This window comes from Salmo trutta, chromosome 5 (genome assembly GCF_901001165.1).
Source record: "Salmo trutta chromosome 5, fSalTru1.1, whole genome shotgun sequence".
Taxonomy (NCBI): Eukaryota; Metazoa; Chordata; class Actinopteri; order Salmoniformes; family Salmonidae; genus Salmo; species Salmo trutta.
The window spans coordinates 22,433,029-22,458,431 of NC_042961.1; the positions used below are offsets into that span (position 1 = coordinate 22,433,029).

Consider the following 25,403-nt stretch of genomic DNA (forward strand, 5'->3'; position numbering starts at 1 on the left):
GTGTTTGCAACGCCAGGGTTGTGGGTTCGATTCCCATGGGGGACCAGCACGGGAAGAATTTTTTTTTCATGAAATGTATGCATTCACTACTGTAAGTCGCTCTGGATAAGAGAGTCTGCTAAATGACTAAAATGTAATGTAAATGTTTTGGCAAACCAGTCTGGCTTTCCTATGTCTTCTAGCAGTGGGGTCCTCCTGGGTCTCCTACCATATAACCCCCTTTCATTGAGTTGGCAATGGATGGTAGGAGTTAAACCTGTCATACCTTGTGTCTGAAGGTCAGCTTGAATCTGTGTGGCAGTTGACTGAGGTCTTTTCTCCACCATTCAAACAATCCTTCACTGCAATCTTCCATCAAGTTCTCTCGTGGCCACGCCCAGCGAGGTTGGCTACAGTGGCATGGGCCTTTAAACTTGATAACATTACGTACGGTGGAAAAAAAGAACATCAAGGTCTCTGGAGATGGACTTGAGATTGTCAGACGCAAGATTGTAGCCATCAGATAATTCTCTGGTTTTCTTTCTTCCCTCCATGCTCATTGCGGTACACAAAGCAGGAGAATGAGTCCTTTTCTCTATTCAAACTGGTTGAATGTGATTTTTATATTGCAGGTACCTGCAACTCACCATAGGAGTGTTCAATTCCAACGTAAAGGAAAATCACCTGCTTGAAATCGAACTATTTCTAGAAGGTGCCAATATCGTCTTGGCCATTTTAGGATTTCTTTGTGGAATAAGCTAAGATTTGGTAAATTATTCTGATTTTGTTTTGTTCAATTGCACACTGAAGACATGTGGACACCAATTATTTTTTTAATTTCAACTGTTTTCTGGAAGAAATGGTGCATTATTTGAAAAAAGTGCAAGGTTGCCAATATTTTGGGCCAAGACTGTAGAAGAAGTTAGGATAGCCTACCATTGGTCCCATCTCATTTAATTGGACCCACTTCACAGTAGTAAACAGATTTAAGTAATTTGCTCTATGCGATCCGATGCACAGTTTAATGGTAGAACAGACGGTTCACCTTTACCATTGACATTTGTAGACTACTACGTCTGAATACTGTAATATCAAATTTCTCGAGTAGACAATACTTTATTTATAAACATTAATACATATCGTAACCATATCGTAACGCTCTTTCTAGAGCTCCGACCTGAATATCACTGACGTCATGATTTGACCTCGTATTTTTGTGAGTTCCCAGTAGTTTTGAACAATGCATTAATCAGCTACAAGCACGACGGCTCCATAGATACCCTCCTGCTCTCCAGGGGCCTATCACAGAGTATGATGTGAGGGAAATGGAGTCCCTAGAGAAAGCAAGAACAAGATGGTTGTCAGGAGTAGTGCAGTAATATCATAAGGAGACATATACTTGAAAACGGAGGAGGAATGGAGGGAAAAAGAGGGAGAGGAGGTCTAAGAGAGGGCAGAAGAGGGTGAACTTGAGTTGGATAAAAATTGTGAAAAAAGGGTGGTTTTTAAGAAAAGAATTGTAGAAATTGTAAGCAGTGGGAGCTGAAGACAGGATGAGAATTGGATGAAGTATCGGAGGTGATAGGCGGTATGCGCCGAGGGTCAGGAAAAAGATGAGTCTGACAGTAGGAGTGAAGTTTATGGAAAAAGTGTACTCTTGCCTTTTGGCGGATCCATTTGTGGTTTCACGGTGGGTGAAAAAAAAAAATGAAAAAAAGAGTTGTGTAATGTGGAATCGGTGAGGGTGACCAGAAGTGGTCTAGTGATAATTGTTTGTGTTTCTGTTGGTCAGAGGGAGAAGGCGCTCAGAGTAAACAAATGGGGCAAGAAAAGTGAATTGTTTCGCTCTCAAGAAAAGGGCACCAATGAAAAAAGTGATAACTGGGGTAGCAGTAAATATAAAAGTTGACCAGCTAAGGGGAAAGATTCCCGGTGTATGTGATGCTCGTCGTTTGATGCGACGCAGACAGGGTGGCGAGAGTGGGGAAACAGAAGAGTCATTGTATGTTCCTTTTGAGTTTAAGTTAGGATATATAAGTTATCCTGTATGAGCGTATGTGCCGAATACATTACGATGTTACAGGTGTCAAGCTTATGGGCATGTGGCAGCAGTGTGTAGGAGGGAGGGTCAAAGGTGTGAGAAGTGTGCAGAAGGGCATGAGACAAAGGAATGTGTAGTATTGGGGAAAGTAGTAGAATGTATTAATTGTAGGGGTGCCCACAGAGCTGGGGATCAGAAATGTCCAGTGCGAGAGAGTCAGGTTGAGGTTTCCACGGTTAGAGTAGTGCAGAAGTTGTCATATGCTGAGGCAGTTTAGAAAGTAGAGGAAGATGAGTTAAGGGGGAGGAGTGGTGAGAGTAGTAGAGATATACCAGTACAGAGGGATAGGCCAAAAAGTGATTCAAGCAAAGTATAAGGGAGTTGTACTCCAGTCTAGTAGGTGGCGGTAATGCAACAAATTGGATGCCAACCGCGTTAAACCTCAGAGGAAGAAAAACAGCAAGATATGCCCCTGCAACCTCAAATGCTAATTTGCCCGGTGACTGACGAAAGACCTTTTGTTTTATAGTTTGATTTATTACATTATAATTGTATATGGAGTAACTAGCAACAAAATACGGTTGTACGTGTGTCATAACTTATCTAGCTAGCTTGGTGATGGATAGCTAAGCTAACTAGTTAGTAATTAAGCCAATGCATATTTTCTTAAGGCGGTAACGTTAACGTTAGTTAGCTATGTGGGGGGCCACGAGTTGACTGTCAAAGTAGCTAGCAAGATATGATAACCAGCCGCTTCCTCACACAAAGTAGTTTTAAATGTCAATATTAGCGAGCTAGCATCGAAGTATACGTAGCCTAGGAAAGTTGGAACATGTTTGAACCATCTGAAAAGGAGTTGACAGGCTGGCGAGCATGCTAGCTACAGTGTCAGCTTTAGCACTGCATGACCCACGCCCCTTCACTGTCATTTCACTTTCCCCGCTTTACCTCCTTTACAGGGGGTCCTGTGTTGGCTGTGCTGGGCACGATACCCCTCAATCACCTCCCATTCGCCGTTGTCTCGCTTGATGGGGAACGATACACTCAGTATATGGTTGCAGGGCTTGATAATCTTGAGAATTCCGCGAACTCTGTGTCTCTTCTGCACTGGCGTCTCTTTGTTCTTGAGGTCCTCCACCAGTTTATCCTCAACGATATTAGCACCGCGGTCAAAGAATCCCTCCACCATTTTAAAGAAGTTGGGGTCATCTGCATCTTTCTCTCCTCCGACCTCGCTGTAGTGGCGCACCCTCATCAACGATGCGGTAACTGGAAGAGCCGACTCAACACATCCCGAGGCCAGAGCACTGCTTGCACCACGAGTAAGTAATTCTCCGAAATATCTGTACATTTTTAACTAAGGTAGTGAATTAGTAACGAATGAAATTCAAAGAAAAGTGAAGGCAAACCAAAAACGTATAACAAGACAACGGCTTGTCTTGTTCTGTCCCGTTTCGCATTGATCTTACAGCAGTCATGCGTCCCTTTTCTTGTTTTAAGGGCAGGCGTGTTTGTGTGGATTCCCACCTCACTGGGGAGGGTTCCACTTGAACGCGCATGCAAAGTAACGCGCGCCCCCGCGACACATTTTTGTGCTCCCAGGCGTTTTCAACAGGACGCAACGTTCAGATATAAATGTGTGATGTAGAACTAACAAACCTCTGTTATATATCATAAGGAATCACATCAGGCTCTAGTCATAGCATTTATATCTGCAACGTTCCACAGCGTTTTCGTACTGAACATGGCCTGGTTCTCTTGGGGGTGGTATTTTCACTTCCGGATGAAAAGTGTGCCCAAAGTAAACTGCCTGCTACTCAGGCCCAGATATGCATATGCATATCTGCAGTAGGCAAGCCCCCAAGCTATAGATATGCATATAGCTGGGATATGCATATAATTGGTAGATTTGGATAGGAAACACTCTAAAGTTTCTAAAACTGTTAAAAGTATGTCTGTGAGTATAACAGAACTTATTTGGCAGGCGAAACCCCAAGGACAAACCATCCAGGAATTTTTGTTGTTGTTGAGGTGACTGTTTTCAATGGGATTTCTATGTGGATCTAGATTTCTAAGGCACTTGCTTGCAGTTCCTATCACTTCCACTGGATGTCAACAGTCTTTAGAAATTGGTTGATGTTTTTCTTTTGAGTAATGAAGAAGTATTGCTGTTCAGAAAGAGGGTCGAGTCTAGTGTACTGTTGTGGTTGGGGCGCACGACCTGAAAGCTCGCTCCACATTGTTTTCGTCCTGTATTGAACACAGTTTATCCCGTCTTAAATTTTATTGATTATTTACGTTAAAAAATACCAAAAGTTGTATTAGGAAAGTTGTTTGAAATGTTTGGATCAAGATTACAGGTAACTTGTTCGATATTTTGTAGTCATGTTGCGCGTGTTGGAACCGTTGTTTTTCTGAATAAAACGCGCCAAATAAATGGACATTTTGGCGATATAACGACGGAATTTATCGAACAAAAGGACCGTTTATGATGTTTATGGGACATATTGGAGTGCCAACAGAAGATCTTCAAAGGTAAGGCATGAATTATATCGTTATTTCTGAGTTTTGTGTCGCGCCTGGCGGGTTGAATTATGATTGTCATGTGTTTGTTTGATGGGGTGCTGTCCTCAGATAATAGCATGGTTTGCTTTCGCCGTAAAGCCTTTTTGAAATCTGACACAGTGGCTAGATTAACAAGAAGTCAGGCTTTAATTTGGTGTATTGCACTTGTGAATGTATGAAAGGTAAATATTTGTAATAATTTTTTTTGAATTTTGCGCTCTGCAGTTTCACCAGATGTTGTCAAATCAATCCCGTTAACGGGATTTGATCCATAACCAGTTTTAAAGCAAAATGTCAAAAACGTATGTGTAATCCTGCACAGTGAATGATGTGGTAGATAGTTAATTTGCATTTGTAGAATATCAATTCATGAGTACTAAATTATGGAAAATAAATGGATTGAGATACACATTTTGGGTCTTCAAAATTGTTATTTTGAACTGCAGCACCCTTAGATTGCTCCCAAACCCCCTTCAAAAGTTCTATGTCACTTTGAAAGACGGCAGGTTCACCCATGGGAAGGGAGTAACGTTAGAGAACACTGAAGAAAATATTTTCCATATGCTCAGTACATTTCGTTTTTTGCATCACAGACGGAAGGAGGCTTGCAGACTGTAGCAGTTGTAGAAACCATAAAAGTCATACACCACTACATCCCAATTTTTAGGAATGAACGCCAAGGCAGACAGTGTCCCTTAGTAAGTAAGACGCTGCATATTGGTGTGTTTTATGGGTGTCTCCCTGACGTCATAGGTTGGCAGGGAAGAAGGGTGTCACATCTGTGCCAGTGATGCCCAATCTGACGTCTAGATGTAGATCTAGCACCCCAAGCATTTGTCATCAGGCGATGTCTTTTGGACGCCTTTTTACGGTCCACACCATATTTGGCCAAAACATAGACATTCAGATTTGGTCCAGATCAGCCTTGATTTAGTCCAAACGTGGACGTCTATGATCGGTTCAGATTTGATCTGGAAAGGACCAATTCTATGTAACAGTGTAGGTTCCGTCCCTCTCTTCGCCCCAACCTGGGCTCGAACCAGGGACCCTTGCACACATCAACAACTGACACCCCACGAAGCATCGTTACCCATCGCGCCACAAAAGCCGCGGCCCTTGCAACGCAAGGGGAAACCCTACTTCAAGTCTCAGAGCGAGTGACGTCACTGATTGAAACGCTATTAGCGCGCACCACCGCTAACTAACTAGCCATTTCACATCGGTTACATCTACACATTCTGTCATTCGGCGGAGAGAAAATGTTGCAATTTTATAACTAATTTCATGCAATTCTACTTGCTTTGCCATGGGGTGGAGAGAAAAAATTGCAGTTTTAACAGCCAATTTCCTGCAATTCTACATATTTTGCCATAGGGTGGAGGAAGATGTTTGCAGTTTTTAGTATCATATTTTAGTGAGAGTGACTTAACAAAATCAATGGGGGCCCCCCGGTCGATAATTCGACCATGATTACTACAAGTTTAGATAATCTAGCGGCAAGTTAATTTACCAATCTAAAACATTATATCTGACATGGGCTAATTTGACATAACGAGAAAAAGTGCTGATGCACAACCAAATTTCAAAATTGCACCTTGTGTATTCTATTATTCTAACTTTCAACAGTAAGTTCCTAAAAAAGTTTTTGGGGAAATTGAACCGCGGGCCTACAAAAGGGGGCCTCCAGTTGCCCATCCTTGTAGTGCACAGTACAGTAAGGAAATGTACAGTACAATAGAGCACACTAGAGTAAAGTGTACTGTATTGTAGTCTACTCTAATGAATTAAACTACTGTACCGTACTGTACTCTACTGTCCTGTACCATATAGAACTGTACTATACTCTACTCTGTTTTTACTGTGCTCTACTGTACTATGATATTCGAACTTGTGAAAAATAGCCTAGACATCAATGTTTTGGTTCAGTTTTGGATCTGGTCCGCACCGACCAAATGTTTACATGTTTGGGGACGGAGCTCCTTAGAATAATACCCAGCATGCTTTGCAAGTGTTTGTTTTTATATGTACATTTTTGTCATTCAGCAGACGCTCTTATCTAGTGTGACTTATAGGACTGACTTCAGTGCATTCAACTAAGGTAGATTAACAACAACCTATCACATTAATAGCAAAAATATATATATATAACCTTTATTCTGTATGTTGGACAACTTTGAATATCATTGCTGCCAGTTTTAAAGCTTTTGAAAAAGTTAACATAAGTGCATGTGATACAGTACAGGGGTGTAATACTACATTTTGTGCAATTCTCCTATTAAGAGGTGTGAAATTATTATTGTGATATAATGCTCATTTATTTGAGAATGTGTAGCAGTTGAAATTTGGCCATAGAATCAATGACAGAAAAATACGTATTTTCAATGTCTGTAAATGAGAACTTTTCATAGTCTGGGAAAGACGGGCAGACAGACGTATGTTCAACGTCCGGAAAATTAGTATTTGTACTTTTTCATTCAGCACCAAAAATGCACCTGATTTCAATGTCCGGAATATACATATTTTTGACATCCGTATAAGACATCTTTTCAATGTCCGTATAAGACGTATTTTCGACATCTGGAAATAGAATGTCTTCTAACCTTTCATTCAGCACCTGAAATGCACGTGACGTCGACGTCTGGAAAAGACGTCTAAAAGAGGTCTTTCCACTTCATTTTGCTTACTGGGCAGTGTGTCAAAGGGTTTGCTTACAAATGTCCTAAAAGGCACAGCACTGGCTAATGCAACCTGATATCAAACAGGTTGTAGCTGTTTCAATTTGTAATTCCTTACTACCACAACACTGAACCCTTGCTGTGGACTCTACCCTGAGTAAACAGATAAAATCACCCCCTGTACTGGACAGACACACACACACAGTCCAGTTCAGTCCACCATGCTTTCTTAAATAAGAAATCTAGCAATGATCAACCACAACTATGCTAACAGAGCCTCAAAAAAGTTCTACAGCTGCACCAACTCTGGGCAGCGTCTGTGGTTTAAGCTCACTCACAACATTGACAATCAGAAGGCCTTACACCCTCTCCTCACTCCCTTCTTTTCCTGTCTCTCACCACACCGTTCTGTAGTTCGAGGGCTGCGATCAATCTTGATATGGTTTCAAAGCGGACAGTTCTGGTGGATCATTGGCCCGCGTGCTCACAACACCCATCGTCTGGTTAGTGAGTTCTAGGGAGTTACTCAAACACACTGCCTTTTTTGGCTTTTCCAAAGAAACATCACATACCAGGAACATGTGCACTTAACAGAGTCTCTGACAAATGACCTCTGTTATTGTTGCCAGCTGTGGAGCTGTATACCTCTGCTGCACTAAAATCCCTGTACTGAATGTGGAGGGGGGGTTTGGAGGGGGGGGTTCTACCATGTTGTTCAAATCACCATTATGCTTTCTGCATCAAAGGGATGAAGTAATCATTATCAACATGCATATGTTATATCGTAGATTCTGTTTTCTTCGCAGGAGTATTTTCTGTTCCGAGGAACGGATTACATCACAGTGTCTATGGAACCCAAGAGATTCTGACATGTGGCTTTAAGTGAAAACAGCAGCATGACCGACAAGCCAAAGATTCATGTGTTCATGGGTGCCCCTCCCCTCACACCTGTGTTTGATGTTGATGAGGGAAAGTCTGGTCAGTGGAGGACCATGAAGCTCTGCTGGCAGGGGGGCAGACTGAGGGCCAGGGAGGATGAGGGTGGGATCCATGGAAGTGACGGTCGAGGTGAGGTTGACGCCTCACCGGAGCCTGGAGAGCTGCCCAGTACCAGCAAGCACGGTACCCGTCTCCAAGGTCCTGAGACCCAAACCGGATTTCCCTTACAGAGAGAACCAGGCTGTAAAGAGACAACCCAGGCTGGCCTGGCCCCTTTGGCGAGCTCAACTCCTCAGAATGAGCAAGCAGTCGGTAATGATGAGGACCTGTGTTCTGAATCAGTGAAGGAGTATCTGGACAGCTGCTTCCCTGCCGGGCAGCCTGACCCAGGGTCTGAGTCTGCCCCTGAGAGAGCAGGCATTCAGTCAGATCCAGCCCCTTCTGTGTCTGTGGAGACGGAGTACCTCAGTGCATGGACAGTCAGCCAGGCCCTGCTCCTGAGAGGAAGGCTGGGGGGACAACCAGAAACCAGCCCTGTGAAAACCAGACATCAACAAACGCCACCCAAATCCACACCATCCACTTTCACCATCTCCCCAGAGCTGTACAGCCCAGACACCTCCACTCAGTCCCACAGAGAGCGGGGCCAAGGATGGACCCAGCAGGGCTCCATGGAGCTCTTCTATGAGCCCCTGCTGAGCCAGAGGCAGGAGGAAGGAGGGGTGATACTGGAGGCCACTGCTGATGGGGTGCTCTGCTCTCAGGGTAACCCAATGGGGAACAAAGAAGTGCGTGTAGTCTCCAAAAGCCCTCTCCCATCACCTAGATCCCCTGTAAATACCTCATCTGCACCCCCAGCCCCTAAAAGGAGTAAAGTCTCCCCCACAGTAGACAGAACTGATCGGTCACCAGACCAGACTACAGGGAAGGGTTGTGTTACTTCCCAAGCTCACACCACCCTGGCTAGATGTGGCACCCAGGGAGTGCGTTACTCCATCTTAGTGGCCGTGGTGCATCCGTGTCATCTGAAGGAGATCAGAGTGAGGTCCGGGGCGTCTGCTGGCTCCTGTATCCCCCTGGCCTCTGTGGTGGTTACTGACCAATCAGAAATGGAGATGAAGGTGGTCCTGTGGAGGAGGGCAGCATTCTGGGCCCTGACTGTGTATTCTGGAGATGTGCTGCTCATCACTGGTAGATATAAACTACCCAGTTACTTGTATTACTTTGTTATACATCCTTTATAGATAAGATAGTGCTGTTATCGCTTGCAGTTGCAAGTACTCACCTTTGCCCAGTTATGTACTACAGTAACAACAACCAAGGGTGCAAGGAAGTTCCTTGCATTTGTTCCTTATATTTTGTACTTGCTACCAATAGACTATCAATTGTATATATGATACCGGAGTAACAGCTACTGTACCTGTTGTGTTATAATGACAGGTGTGATGGTGAATGAGGACAAGTGGAGAGGAGAGACGGTTCTGCAGTCGTCGTACAGCAGCAGGCTCCTCAACCTGGGCCAGGTCACTGGCAGCAGCTCACCTCTAGGTGGGGCTGTTTAGACAGGAAACACCACATCGTTCCCAAGCCATTTGTAAACCACTGTGGTGACATATTTATAAATTCATTACTATGAATCGAATGCCATGCCAAAGCCATATGGATACAATAAACTGTGGAAGTAGAGGAATAGAATCAGCCAACTATTTAGATTCCAACCTGGGCACCTGTAGGCCTTGAGCGTTGGGCCAGTAACCGAAAGGTTGCTGAATCGAATCCCTGAGCTGACAAGGTAAAAACCTGTCGTTCTGCCCCTGAACACTGTCATTGTAAATAAGAATTTGTTCTGAACTGACTTGCCTAGTTAAATATATATACTATATATATATATATATTGTAATCTGGTGACTAGACAGGGAATTTTGCAAGTGCCTGTCAATTTATCTTGTGGCACATTTATCACCCCTCCCTAGAAGTTCTAGAATTTCTAATCACACTCTCACAGTTGTCTTGATTGAAGGTGTAGATTCACTTACTCACTTTTGCTCTCTGCTCTTGGCATAGTGTGATCATTTGAATAGCTTCCTGATTCCTTGTTTTTTATTGAACACTGTTGTTTCAGAGGGTGTTGATCGTCACATGATGCCAGTGTTTGTGAAAGCCCCTTGCACATGTTCATCTCTGACTGTTGAGTCCTTAAAAAGCCCGCTTTACATCTAGAGGGGCTTGACAAATGTTTCTGTGTTCTGCAGTCCCGCAGAATGTGAATGGCCGGACACTGAGGTCTCTGTGTGGTTACCTGCGTGAGAAGCGTCCCCTGCTGGTGTCCCTCCCTCCTCGCGTCCCTCAGGATCCTAACACCGTCGCCTACGCCCGTCTCAGGACCCTGAGACCTGACACACTGGTGCATGCGCTGCTCCGAATCACACACACTGAGATGATCACAGGTAATACGCCTCAGACTAGGAGATTACATCATGTAGACACACACACAACATAGCATTGTCACATGCACCGAGATCGCCACAGCTGTCACTCAGACAGGTAAGCACACACTTCTGAATGTATCCCTTTTGTCTGCAATGCATTTTGTTTGACTATGATATGGATGGTATGGACATCGATCAATACATGAGTGTTGACAGCCGCAGCCTGTGTGTCTGACTCTGTGTGTAACCCAGGGTGGCGAGCAGAGGCAGAGGGCACATCCAGGGTAGGAGGAGTACTGAAGGCTGTGCTGACTGTAGAGCAGGGGGATGGACAGCAGGGGGCAGTGGTGCTCTGGGGAGCTGCCTTGACCTGGCTGCAGCGTATCAACAGGAACAAAGGTAAAGTCAGAACAAATAAGAACGAGTTACTAACTTTGCTAAACATTTAGTCAAGTGCTAGCAATCACTCTACTTGTATGCGTTACATAATCTAACCAGCTATTTAGATCTTGCTGCATGAGTGAGCTGCCGCCCCCTGCTCCTGTGCAGATGCAGTGTGGGTTTTCCGTTTGCTCCTGGTAAGAGAGAGTATGATGACAGGCCTGCTGGAGCTGCACTCCACCCCCTGGGGCTCCTGTGAGCCTCTCTTCCCTGACGACACGCGGGCGCTGGAGTTCTACAGGCCAGGCCCTGCCAAACATACCAGCACCAGCTTGGAGATAGACCTGCACACTCTCCTGTCCCAGAAGTACACTGGTAAGCCGCTACCAGTGTTTGTTTGACAAATAGTGGGTTGGGACCTACTCATGACTCATGGCCATTGCAATTCCTGCTGGGTCACAACATAAGACTGGGTTGTGACCAGGAACATCACTTTGTTTATTTGTAGGGTCACAGGAAAGACAATTGGATTTTGGTTGGTCAAGCCACAAAAATGTTACAACACTTGAGAAATTGAAAAATAGTGGTTCTGTCATGTAGTACAGGAGTTTGGTAAATGCATTTCTGTATTGAAAAGTAGCGGGATCAGCACTAAATTGTTGTTTTCACAACCCATTGAGAAGTTGCTGACCATTTTTATTTATATATAAATTCCAATGTCTGCATTTGTTTTATTTATACCCATCTACCAATAGGTGCCTTTTTATTTTTGTATAATTGTTTTTTTAAATTCAAACAACCACGATGTGCCAACGGCAATGTTTTACTTTTTTTAAAGACAAAAACAACAAGACAGCAATGCTAAACAAAGGACATCCAGGAAAACAATATTCAACACTGCAAGGCCAGCTGTGTGTTTCTGTGCAGGTGTGGCACTATTTACATGTGTAACAACCTGTGTGTGTGTGTGTGTGTGTGTGTGTGTGTGTGTGTGCGCAAGCGTGGCATCAGCCTCAAGCAGATGTAATGTTTCTCTTATTTTTATTTTTTTTACTTATATTTGACTTTTATCATTTTGTTGCTTTTCGTCCTCTAAGGTGATGTGGAACTGAGAGTTCACGTCACAGCGTTCCAGTTTCAAGGCAGCCCCTCCCAGAATGCACTGCAGCGGATGGACAGCGACACGCATCTGGAGAGTATCCTGGACACGGTGTCAGGTGACATCACGTTCACTGGCTGCGGGCTCTGCGCTGCCGAGCTGGACACAGATCACAACGGGATCTACTGTCCCTGCTACCCCTGCCTCCCCCATACTGGAGTACGACGCTATTACAGGTCCTACAACCACACCACTGTGCATCTCACCAACATCACGAGCATTTACATTACATTAAGGTATACAGAGAGACCTTAATAATGCTTCACTCACTGACTCGCATTATCTGAGTGGAAGTGTCCATTTCTCTGACGTACCAAACAGACTCATTCCAAATGGAAATGGAATTGGCCGGTAATTAACTCAAGCAGCCTGAATAGCTCTCACTTTCTAAAAGAGGTGATTATATCAACCGCAAATGGCTCTTTCAAGCTCCAATTCTAGCTTACACTATGATAGTACCATCTGACTGTTTGGCTTGTGTTTTGGTTTAGTAAAGTGACTTTCCCACTTCACTCCAGGCCAGTAATACTGACAGTGAAGGATGGGGAAAGCCAGGTGTGTGTGCAGGTGCCGCCTGTCCTGCTGCAGAAGATCCTGCTCGACACTCCTCCTGACAAGCTGAGCAAGACGGTCGGTAAGAGGATGTGTTTTCCCACCGTCTTCAAACCCATGCCTCTTATCTTTCTGTCACTCATCCATCTGCAGTTTCTGACACTGGCTCATTAACCTTATTGTGTCTCTTTCTCCCACAGCTCCAGGTTCAGATGTGAGGTTAGTCCAGGTAGTGGCTGAGAGGATTTATTCCTTGCTGTCCATTCCCAGACGCACCTTCCTCCTTACCGTCCGCAGCCACTTCCTGTGTGACGAGAACAGTGTCCCCACTGCCCAGGACTTTCTACTGCTGGATTTTCATGACCCCAAATCATAACATGTCTCCACTCACTTGAATCAACTCCAAATGTCACATGAATGTATTTGTACTACCCTACCACAGTCATCACAGATCTTTGAGGTATGTTTAGGCCTCCCTGAAAGTACTATGTTGATATGTAAAATGGTGTCATGTTTGTATGAATTTGTTGGAATATTAATCATTTTGCTTTCTGAAATAAAAATATATATTTTCAGTGTACAAATATTGCAGTATAGTACCGTATACATTTTGTTTTTGTCCATATCACATTTTATTACTAAAATATACAAACATCCATTACATCCTTGCTTGAACCTCTCAACTTTGCAGACCAGATCATTTTATTGCTGTTGAAATGAGGGCGGGAATTTGTAGAAAGGGCACTTCCCACAACCAATTGGTAGCTCGAGTTTGACACGTGTCTGCGGAATTCCCCCAGCACTCTGGGGCTTTCCAGCTGGCTGGATAGACAGTAGGCAAGAGAGCCAGCCTATCATAACAGATAGCTAAATATGACAAAATCAACAGTTTAATAGATGGGGAAATACATGGAACAAATCCCGGATTTGAGCCGACAGTGAAGTGAACACTGCTCTGTACTTTTGAGGTACGCCCTGACATTTCATATTCGGTTTGATCAGCAGCAGTCGTGCAGCCCAGTTCTCTCCTTAGAGGTGGATCAAGTTCAGAGGAGTTGTAAGGTAAGGGATTTTATGAACAGTGGTTGCCTGTGTGTGTCAACATGTATGTGATGTGTGTTGTAGTCTTCCCTGTCATAGGATTATGCAGGGTAATCCATTACAGCTGTTGCCACTGTGACTCAAACTCCTTTGACAAGCTACCCTATATCTTGCTGGAAAGTTGCGTCCATTTCATTATAAATTATGGTTTGAAGTTATGAAACAACTTTAATGGCCTAATGCCCTCATAAACCCTTGGCTATATATGCACCAGAAAAAATCATAAACAAATATGATTTTAAAAGGATAGTTATATGGAAATGGGACCGCGCCAGACGTAAGAACATGCTTTAACACCCTATATGTAGTATGAATTTGTTTACAAATGATGGCCGAAGCATACTTGTTGTGCTTAATGAATGCACAGCCATAAATTGTTGACTGGCTGTGAGGTGATGATAGGTCTACAGCTGTAGCCTAGGCATCGGCATACTAAATTATTTCATTAATAAATATGTAACAAGAAGATTATGTAAAAAATTGGACCAACCAATAAAGCTCTCATTATGCAAGATAGTTACTGATTGTCTATGTTTACTGACTGTTTGTACATTCATTCTAATGTGTTCAACATTGTTTCATGGTGAAAAGTGGGTTGCGCCCCATCTCAGCAACAAGGGCCATGAAATTCCCGTATTAGTCTGCTGCTGTGCTATTTGGATATGGACACACAAAGTCGCTGTGGCGAGCCGCTACAGTGGTGGTTTGAGGGGCGAACGGTGGGATGGTGTTGTTAAACCCATAGGAAATAAGGGAACGGAAAAGGGGGATACCTAGTCCATTGTACAACTGAATGCGTTCAACTGAAATGTGACTTCCGCATTTAACTCAACCCCTCTGAATTAGAAATACCCAGTGGACTGATAACATTTTCCTATTGCAGGGAGCTGACAGTGAGCCTGAAGTATCATCATCTATGATCCACTGACAGGCATCATGTCTGAAGCACTAAGGTATGTACTGCTGCTGTTATTGTTGTGCTGCTTTGCTGAGGGGTCTCCACAGTCTTTGACAGTTGATTGTCCTCTACAGTTGATTGAGGTCATTTTGAACAGACTGGAACTATGGATCAGGGTCAAGAGTAGGGTCTGTTTTTAAAGGAATGAACCAGAAAATGGTTGTGCATGTTTTGGGCTCGTTCTGCTGTTCTTTAGCTGGCACGCTTTGATAGCTCAGGTGGCCGAGCCCTAGAGGAAGTCTTGAGTAAAATGGCAGCTATTTTCATGGTGCTAGATTGAATCGTTCTGAAAGGTGGAGGCTCATTCTGCTGCTGGAGGTGGTGCTGTTTGCCAACTTGATCTAGTTGTTGTCTTTGCCATATGAATCTGTTCATACACAATTACACATGCTCGAGTGTTCTGATATGTCCACACATTGTTCTCTTATGCCACTCGGAATCCAATCTATAAAACAAAGGCCTCAGTTTGGTTTAGTGTTGTCACAATACCGGTAGCGCAGTACTACGATACCAGATTTTCCTTTGCAAAAAAAGAAAACAAAGCCGATTTCACTCTATGGTCCTTTAGTTACCCTTTACGCGTGGGAATTAGCCTATATGGATAGGGCTAAATGAAATGTGTCTTACAGAATAAATAGGAAAAGCACAAGCATGGTAGCAGTTGAAAGGGAACAGTTTGGAGATTAGACCAAAGTTGAGGACAGAACGGTTCACCTGACACAAGACTGAATCCAAACATTTACACTGTTGATTTTTTTATATGCATATTACGTTTGCTGTACTTTTCGCCGCATTTGTTGATAACAAAATCTGAAAGTACTGGATACGTTCAGTAATATGATAAGAATATTCCTGGAAAATGTGGGGTAGATGCAACATCAGACCAAAAAATGACAAGGGTTTCAGTGAGAGGACTAACTGGTGTCTCCCAGTAGCCACACCTCCCCAAAGTGTAAACAGTTCCTAAGTCATTTCAATGCACTTTTATGACTCAATGAAGAGACTTCGGCTGTAAGGTGTTTATTGTTGGACCCCCCCCACCTGAGGAACTACAGCAAGCAGACTTGTAGTTGTTTTGAACACAGCCCTGCATCCCCGCCATCACACAGTTAACGTACTGTTGTTGTTTAGCAAATCCAAAAACAGCCCATTATGAATCACAATCTGGGCCAGGTGGGCATCATTTGAACGCTTATTCTATTGCCAACATGACTAGCTAAGTTATAAAATATGCTTTTACAGTGTTAGGCTTTCACAGGGCAATTTAGAGAAACAGATTGTCATTTTGGTACCTAGAAAGGACTTGTGTGTGTTCCACGGTGAATTTTCTTCACAACAGATAAACATTTTGGTCAGAACAACCCGGGGGTATGACGCGATCCTAAATGTTGACAATGTATAACATGAGCTTTATGATATGGAAATGTGAGGTACACATTTGGACGGGCGTTTGGCTTGTATGACATCAAAGCGTTATTTATTATAATCCTCAATGTCTCCTCTTTCAAAATCTAGCATTTCCCTCACTCAGACCCCCAAAAAAAATCACAATTAGTGGGAGGGATGGGGGCAACTTCTTGTCACGTTCAGTGCTCAAGTTCAGAACGTCTGTCAGTCAGAACCCATACAGCGCTGTGAAGCACAGAACCTGAACTCTGACGTCATTTATAGCATGTTACTGTACAGCCACTGTATTCCACAAGTGTGAAGGGCTACAACCTACTTCAGCAAAATTAACAAATATGACTCTGTGTCAACATAAGGCTGTTTTTTCCAACATTAGGACAATTTCCTCAAGAAATGAAGTCCGCTTCATGTTTTGTTATGTTTTCTTCCTTAATTCCTAGTATCACGGATACTGGTGTTGTGACACCCCTGGCTTAGATGACAGATGTCACTGCTAACATTCTTCAAACCTCAGACTTCCTTTCAATTCAGCGTCATGACACTTAGTCTCACAGAGACGTGACCGTTTGCATGGCAATGTAACACGTTCGGAAAAGCATCCTGCTCGTCTGTACAAAAAGCACCTGGGCCAACCCCACTTACTCTTAAACCTACCACATGAACATGGCCCAGTCAGAGCAGAAGCCACTGACAATGACCTTAGAACCTGCCCCCCCCCCCCCCCCCCCCATCTCAAGACAAAGAAAGGAGGCTGTTTTTCATCTGGTTATGGAGGGCACAGGAGATGCGTAGGTACATTATTCTAGAATAGGAGGCAACCCTATGTTGTTAGGGGCTTTCCCTATTGTTCAGAGTAGAAAAACAGGTTCAGGCATTTTGTAGTCTCACTTTGAGGGGTTAGGCTAACCTCAGTTCACATCAAGTCAGAACTTTTATTCAAATAGCCTTATTGCGGAAGACACATTTCAGTTGAATGCATTCAGCTGTACAACTGACTAGGCATCCTCCTTTCCTTTAGTTCAGTTGGATTTTTTTGAAAACTTTTCTCTGTCAACTTAGAAGAGTAGCTGCCGAAAAAAAACCTTTCGAATGCAAAATGGAGAGGAAGAAGGCTGGATGTTATTTTAAAGATTATAGAGAAAGAAATAAATAAAGGCTCTTATAAAAAGAAAACACCAGGCTTTTGTATCTGGTGTACTGAGTCAGTCTGAAATCAGTTGCAGCACTGAGCTGGTATTCTGGGGGATTTCCTCTCTGTTTTTTTCCTTCCTCACTTCCTGGAAGTGATATGCGTGAGTAAAAGAGGGAGGGGGAAGAGAGAAAAGAACAGAACACTGCAACACCCTTCCTTGTTCACTTACTATAAAGTGTGAGTGTATGAGATTGAACGTTATCTCCATTTTTTTGTTGTTGTTACATCTCATATTTCCTTCACTTGAATTTTAGTTTTTTTTAATCATGATAAGAGGAGACTTACAGTGAGTCAAGTGACGTTTTCACATTGAGTAGTATTGAAGTAAACGACTTCCTGTCTGTGTACATCTCTACAGAACTGAAAGGTATGGAGACTTGTTATTTACGATCAGAAAAGAGTCGACATTTTGTCTAGAAACTACATTTGGTAATTTGTATTTCACCCTTGTGTTTCAGAATGGATGAAGCTCAGTACAGCATGAAAATGATTGAAAATCAGGTAATATTTTTGCTGGATTTGTCAGTATGTCCATTATATTATGTTAGAATACATTTTTTAAATGATGGCATAATATGCATTTAAAAATGTAATCATGTAATCTCCCCAGTTGATGATGAACTTATCGACCTATGAGTTCATGCCACCTGTGGAGGTCAAGAGTGAGCCCTACATACCTGAGACAGGTGAGTTTATACCTTATGTACACGTTGTACCATATGGATACAGCATACTCAAGTTGTACTGTAGTAATATTATTTGGTATGATATGGTATGTACACTCAAGTAGAAGGGATCTCACTGACACATGTTTAAATGTCTTTCAAAACTGCACATACTGTATGTAGTGCATAGTAATTAAGATATCTTACACAATGAACCATGCACACTGTATGTAATGCAAATATGCTGCTTGTATATATCTTTATCTTTGGATTCTCTCCCCTGGATTTTTGAAGGGCTTGGATGTGAGTCTTGATTTGTAGCCTCCATCTTCCAGTGACAGTGACCCTGTGTTTCTATGTTACAGCTCATGGACCCTACATTCAAATACTCGAGGAGCCCAAACAGGTGAGCTCAGAGAGTTCCTCTTAAACGGTGGAATGACGTCTTCCCTTGTTCTACTGTTTCTGATCAAGTAATTACATAAGACTGAACACGAGTTTCGAAACTATCAAATTCACAGAGTTCTTCCCGCCTTTCATTGCGAAACTATGACATTCACATAATCAGTTGATTCACACCAACCATCTAGCTCCTGCTCTCCCAAAGAAGGTGCCCTTTGAACTAGAATGGAATGTAGAAATCGAGATACCAATGTCAGGCTTGTCCCTTACTCCTGTCTTTGCTTTATGGGATTAGAATATGACGGTGGGTTGGAAAGTCCAGGATTTAGGAAGTGACTCTTTGTTACAGTAAGTGATGTTGGGGAATTCTCTTGACCTCCTTGTTCGCCTGTCTGCAGAGAGGCTTCAGATTCCGCTATGAGTGTGAGGGTCCGTCCCACGGTGGGCTCCCAGGGGCCTCCAGCGAGAGGAACAGGAGAACCTATCCCACTGTCAAGGTCAGCTACTGTACTGTAGTACACACTGTTGGATACTTGGCTGTCTGTTTATCTGTCTTTTAGCTTCACCATCTATGCCTGCTTTTCATCATGTGTCTTAACTCAATGGAGCCCAATAAGCTTTCGAATGGGTATACGCGATATATTGACATCGCGTTATTGTTTGAGACCCAATTAAAAACAATTGTTACAGTAATTTAACTGTAAAGTTGTGCTTCTCCACTGAATCAACTTGCTTTGCACGTTGTTAGTGTATCTGTGTAATGGTGTATTGAGATGAAGTCCAGCCTTCTAGGACATGAACATAGTTACCTTTAGTCAATAATGGTCTGTCTAACTCCCTCTCTTTTGTTCTGTCTGCCTGTGTCTCTCCAGGTGTCTAACTATGTGGGGATAGCCAGGGTAGAGGTGCAGCTGGTGACCCACTCTGACCCCCCCCAGGTCCACGCTCACAGTCTGGTGGGGAGGCACTGCTGCACGGAAAGTGGAAAATGCAGTGTGGATGTGGGCCCCAATGAACTCACAGCACAGTGAGTACAGATTGGTTGTCGATCTAGTTTTCCACCTTTGCCGGCTCGGATTTGAACCAGCGACCTTTCGATTACTAGCCCAACGCTCTTAACCACTGGGCTACCTGCCGTAACTTGACTGGTGAATGTCAACATCTCTGAAACTACCCGTTTCTCATTCGATTTCTCTCCTCTGTAGGTTCAGTAACCTGGGCATCCTCCATGTCACAAAGAAAGGGGTGGGGGAAGTGTTGTTCAAGAGACTGAGAGACGAGAAGAGGAGGCAAAGGGGGCAGCACTGCCATTTTACTGGTAAGAGCCTGAAACCCTACTTCACTGTCCTTTCAAATGAGGAAATCTACTCTAAGGGTGGAATCCTAACTTGAGATATACTACGTGCAACCCACAACTTTGTGCAAATCTCAACGCACGGTTTACATGTTAGTCCATAGAAATCAATGTGTTTGTGAAAACTGCTACAAAGACACCCTCTCTCTGTCTGTCTCTCACAGACGCAGAGGAACAAGCCATATTGAGAGAAGCCAACGAGCTGGGCAGGATAATGGACCTGAACATAGTGAGGTTAAAGTTCACGGCCTACCTCCAGGACAGTAACGGAGGGTTCTCTAGGGCCCTGAAGCCGGTGGTCTCCAACCCCATCTTTGACAGCAGTGAGTAGAAACTATTTCTATCTCTGTGTTCTTCAATCCTGGCCCTAGGCCCTAAAAGGCTTTTGTTTCAGACCAGTACTATCATATCTGATTTTAAATGAATAAACTAATCAACACGAGCTTGATTAGTTGAATATCTTGTGTCAGTGCTGAAAAATGTACTATTGTCAGTAGTGAACACATGATTATATTTATCCACACAGAGTCACCCAACGCCTCCAACCTGAAAATCTCCCGCATGGATAAGACCTCTGGGTCTGTGCTGGGAGGGGATGAGATCTTCCTACTGTGTGACAAAGTCCAAAAAGGTGAGGGGGCAGTTCAGCCCGCACTGATTTTACAATAGTTTGTCTGGAAACGATTTGACACAATTTCACACATTTATCATATTTTGTTCTACTTTTCAGATGATATTGAGATCCGCTTTTATGAGGAGGATGGAAGCTGGGAGGCCTTTGGTGACTTCTCTCCAACTGATGTCCACAAGCAGGTAGAGTCTTTACTCAGTGTGAAGTGAGAGTGTGTGCTGGGGTAGGGGATTTTGTGTGAGTAATAAGCATTCTTGTAATAAGTATTCTTGAATACTAAGCATGTCATTTGGCAAAGGTTGACCACACCATGTATGATCTTACTCATACCCCTCTCATTGATGTCACTGTTTGGGCCCCACCTGTGCAGTATGCCATCGTGTTTAAGACGCCCCCGTACCACAGCACAGAGATCGATCGTTCAGTCACTGTGTTCCTCCAGTTGAAAAGGAAGAAAGTGGGAGACTGCAGCGACCCCAAGCAGTTCACCTACGTTCCTCAAATTCAAGGTGAGTTAGTCTGATACTCACAATCCCTTCTGCGAGAGAGAACAATGATGGAATCCAGAGCCGGAGGTCCCATTGGATTGAATCAAACCCTTTTAACGCTCTCTTCCCCTCTCCCTTCGTCTCTGTCCATGTGTAACTTAGATAAAGAGGAGGTGCAGCGTAAGAAGCAGAAGCCCCTCCCCTATAATGACCCATGGAGAAGGCCTCTGGGAGGAGCTGGGGGGCCAGGGAGAGGTGCCGGAGGAGCAGGAGGAGGTGGTGAGGAGCCTAGATCTACATACTTGAACTCTCTTTTCTGTCAGCCCTTCATCTCGCTGCTATCAGATGAAACGCCGGCCTCCTCTGTTAATCCTTGTGACAACTATGTCATCATCACTAAATCATTTCTTTCCTATCCACAGGATTCCAGTTTAACCAGCAGATGAATGGATCAGGGTGGATGGGGGGTGGATTCACTTGTTTTGGGGGTGGAGCCCAGATGTCAGGCACCACTGCCCAGGCTGAGGGTACCCAGCAGCAGGCAGGAGGGATGGCCGGACAGACGCCAGGACAGACAGCCTCACCACTACAACAGCAGCTCTTCCAGATTGGTAAGCCACATTATAGCAGTGCTGGGGCAGGGAAAACTAGAGTTAGCTAGCTACATGTTGGAGAAATTGTCATAAGTTGTGTTATGCTAATAAGACTATCCTGTTGTTTCCAGCTGCCACTCTCCAGAGCAGGGCCACTCGGATGACCAAGCAGACAGCCGGGGCTCTCCTACAGTACTGCACCACTGGGGACGTCCGGGTCCTTCTGGCAATGCAGAGACACCTATGTGGGGTCCAGGATGAAAACGGAGACACGTGAGTCCGACTCTGCCTCTACAGCACATCAGTACATGTTTTTGAGGATCTGAGTTGAGTGCGCCTCCATTCTATACATTATACTGTACATGCAGTGTGTTTTGTATTGAGTTTGCTTTGCTCACTTTTGTGTTCTGTCTCCCAACAGGCCTTTGCACCTGGCCATCATTCACCAGCAGTCAGCTGTGATCCAGCAGCTGGTACATACAGTCCTCACCATCCAGCAACACAAAATCCTCGACAAGCTCAACCACCTCAGCCAGGTATTGACCCTTCTGCCACACACCAGGGCTGGATTGAACTTTAGAAGATGGACTATAGAATCTTTACAAACAAAGCGCACACAGACATCTTTTTTGGGGGGAAAACTAGAATACGTTTTAGGTCTACCTAGTAGTACAGTTAGGGGTTGTTTAGTGTTGAAGAGATTCACAACGTGCCCTTGTCTTCCCTCCTGACTGTGTCCGCCGTCTCTCTCAAGACTCCACTCCATCTGGCGGTGATCACCAGGCAGGTTAAGGTGGTGGATGTTCTCCTGAGGGCCGGGGCTGACCCCACCCTGCTGGACCGGGACGGCCGGACCCCCCTGCACCTGGCAGCGTTGGCCGGGGATGACGTCACGCTCAGGGTCCTGCTGGGGCACCTAGGAGAACGTTACAACCACCTGGTCAACATGGCTGACTATCATGGTGAGTTGGGATGGTGGAAAGAAGGGGGTCATCGGAGTTTATTCCGCCCATGAGACTTGAGCATGATAAGTAAACAGACTTAAAATTAGACCATGTGAATGACCAACTAAGCAATGGTGGTTGCTGCTTAGTCTTAGTAAACTCAGCAGTATTCCTTCAATTAACTTAAGGATGGGGTATTCAATCCAGTCTGTTATAACGCCTTGACATTTAAAGGTCATTTCCGATTGAGCCGGCATATGCAGCAAGCGTTTACCGTGAATGCGATCTCCCTGCAGAACGCGGGAACAATGCATTTTTAAAAGATGCCTTGTCTACAGGCGTGATCGGATTGAATCCCGGCCTAAGTCTCACTAGGTGCTTATTACTGTAGTAGACGGTATTAATCTCTCCAATTCCCTATCAGGTCTCCATCCTCTCCACCTGGCTGTTCGCAAGGGAGGAGAGCGCTGTCTACGTCTGCTGGTGGGGAGCGGGGCTAAGATCAACGACCCCGAGCGGGGGAGTGGATGCTCCGCCCTCCACCTGGCTGTTAGAGAGAACCTCTTGAAAGTGGCCTGCACTCTCATCACAGAGGTACCTTACTTGACGCCCACCTTAACGAAGCTACTCATCTACTGTTCTTACTCACTCTGTGGCGTCCCCATTTCTCTCTTATCTAACCTGTGGCGTCTCCTTCTCTCCTGTCCTACAGCTGAAAGCAGATGTAAACATGTGTACGTTTGGAGGGAACACTCCTCTCCATCTGGCCGCCAGTCAGGGCTCCCCCACTCTCTGCTCCATGCTTATTGCTGCAGGTGAGATGCATAACCCCTACCAACCATCCAATGCATGACATATGTACATAGTTTTTACCTCAGTCAGTTACATAAGGGCTACAAGTCGAGATTCAAGTGTGTGAGCAGTCATTTATTGTGCATATATAGCCTCGCTGTTATTTTACTGCTGCTCTTTAACACATTTTTCTTAACTGCATTGTTGGTTAAGGGCTTGTAAGTAAGCATTTCACTGTAAGGTCCTCAATTTGATCACCATGTTTTTTGCTTTGGAAAAGTGTCTGCTAAATGGCTACTAAGTGAATAGAACATTAACGACTTTCCTCTCCTCAGGAGCCGATAAGAATCTGGAGAATGATGAGCCGCTCTTCTTCAGCTCCTCATCCTCAGATGAGGAGCAAGAGGATGGACCAATAAGAGATTTCAGAGAGTTACAGATCCAACAGCAACCAAACATCCCACCACCGTTGGAGAAAGAACAAGTCAACCCTCGTAAGAGACCAGCAACAGGACATACACCCTTTGACCTTACTAAATGTCAAAAGGTGAGATTGATTCGTCTTATCAACCCAACATTTGTGTGGAAAACGTGATTCAAAACAGAACATGCTGTAGTGTCTGTGGTGTGGATAGATTGGCAGCAACCTCAGTCCAGCCTTTGAACTTACATAAATCTTCTCCTGCTACAGGTGAGAGACCTTTTAGACCCCAGACAGAGACCCAAGCCCAGCCAACACTCAAGTAAAAAGCCTAAACCGAACAGCACGGACGGTAAGAGAACGGTCATACCACCATTTTTGACTCGGGAACATTACCCGAGACCTATCCAGTAATCTAACCACTGTTCCCATTCCCCTCAGCAGAAAGTGAGCAGCTAGACAGTGAGACGCTCCATAAACTGTGTGAGCTCCTCAGTCTGGGCGATGTGCCCTGGAGACAGCTGGCAGAGAAACTCAACATGCTCTCCCTGGCACACCTGTACCAGGAGAGTCCCTCTCCCTGCTACAAACTGCTGGAGAATTACAAGGTGAGCAGGGGGGCTGTGTGTGTGTGTCTCTAGTAAGGGGGTAAGTATTAAGTAAGTAAACTGTTAGAATGGCATGACTGCTCTTGAAGAGAATAAAGCTGATGGTGCCCGAGTGAGCTGACAGTATCTCTCTCTGTGTAGTTGGGGGGCGGTCCAGTGGAAGGACTGGTGGAGGCTCTGCAGTCTCTGGGTCTGACTGAAGGAGTGCGACTACTGAGACGGGCTGAGCTGAGAGAGGACAAACAGAACACAGGTACTAGAGCGACCACTAAAATAGTCAAACAATCCAGCACACACATGATCAGTCTCTCTCTCTACCATGTACTTATGCCATTGCAAAGGCATACTCTACGCTGAGGTTCCTTCCCAAAAACAGTAGAATTGATCCTAATTCAAATGTTATTTACTCTGTTCATGCCTAATATATGAAATGAGACCTAAAAACCATCCTCACTCTTTCATTCAGATCAGACAGTGGACAGCGGCTTTGGGAGTCAGCCAATGGATGAGCCAGCCTTGGCCAACCAGTGAGCCACCAGGAAGGGTGAGGGGGTAGGACCAGCTCGGTGGGTGGCAGGTTTCAGTCCAGCACACCCTATGGGGAAACCATTGGGAATTGGATGTCATTCCAGAACCTTTGCTGATGAATGCAGAGTTCTCTCTGCCATGACTGCAACGTTGACAACTCACATTGTTGGGCATCCAGATAATGTTCTTGTACGTTATTATTCTTATGCAGACAGAGCTGAAGGCAACGAACTAAGGAAAACTCAGTCTCAATATGTATAATAATTATAACAGTGGCTTCATCTCCTTTACATTATTTCTGATGGTGAAAGATAGGCTAGTCTTTTTAATGGTCCATTGACACCTTCCAAAAAGTCAAAGTATAAATAAGAATTTCTCAAATATGCAATGTCAAATTGTTGAATGGAATTATGAAATCAATTCACACACATTTATTGGCTGACAGTCTTACTAATACTGTGTATTAATTTGGTTTAACATTAACCAAATAATTGTACAGCCATATTGCAGGTGTGAAACGTTTGCGAGTGTATTTGTCATGTAATGTTAACTATATCTTGTCGTTGTTGAATTAAATGAATTTCTCTCCTGACACAACA

The 25,403-nt window shown here is 44.2% G+C and overlaps 2 protein-coding genes across 2 annotated transcripts in view; one reads left to right on the forward strand and one right to left on the reverse strand.

Moving 5' to 3' along the window:
- LOC115193876 (glutamate dehydrogenase, mitochondrial) overlaps positions 1-3,544 on the reverse strand; it is a 43,630-nt gene extending 40,086 nt beyond the window's left edge. The window contains exon 1 of the mRNA XM_029752992.1: positions 2,969-3,544. Within this exon, the coding sequence (XP_029608852.1) occupies positions 2,969-3,371 (403 nt within the window). The 5' untranslated portion in view covers positions 3,372-3,544. The remainder of the gene's footprint in view (positions 1-2,968) is intronic.
- Positions 3,545-8,066: 4,522 nt separating this feature from the next.
- Positions 8,067-25,401, forward strand: LOC115193471 (nuclear factor NF-kappa-B p100 subunit). Its single transcript, XM_029752157.1, has 31 exons — positions 8,067-9,390; positions 9,640-9,747; positions 10,452-10,646; positions 10,881-11,027; positions 11,178-11,384; positions 12,107-12,344; positions 12,687-12,802; positions 12,921-13,095; positions 14,727-14,774; positions 17,837-17,879; positions 17,989-18,064; positions 18,409-18,449; positions 18,844-18,942; positions 19,318-19,472; positions 19,651-19,763; positions 19,964-20,122; positions 20,326-20,430; positions 20,530-20,612; positions 20,801-20,939; positions 21,081-21,197; positions 21,341-21,529; positions 21,643-21,784; positions 21,933-22,047; positions 22,266-22,473; positions 22,880-23,049; positions 23,168-23,270; positions 23,583-23,794; positions 23,939-24,020; positions 24,110-24,276; positions 24,418-24,529; positions 24,743-25,401. Exons 1-31 carry the CDS (start codon positions 8,157-8,159, stop codon positions 24,805-24,807), a joined length of 5,163 nt encoding a protein of 1,720 aa, XP_029608017.1. The 5' UTR covers positions 8,067-8,156; the 3' UTR covers positions 24,808-25,401.
- Positions 25,402-25,403: the final 2 nt, after the last annotated feature.

Bases quoted from the DNA above. Each gene is read 5' to 3' on its own strand.
- LOC115193471 (XM_029752157.1), top strand. From the start codon at position 8,157: ATGACCGACAAGCCAAAGATTCATGTGTTCATGGGTGCCCCTCCCCTC. The intron at 18,450-18,843 runs GTGAGCTCAGAG...GCCTGTCTGCAG, and splicing joins TACTCGAGGAGCCCAAACAG to AGAGGCTTCAGATTCCGCTA. The intron at 22,474-22,879 runs GTGAGTTGGGAT...ATTCCCTATCAG, and splicing joins CAACATGGCTGACTATCATG to GTCTCCATCCTCTCCACCTG.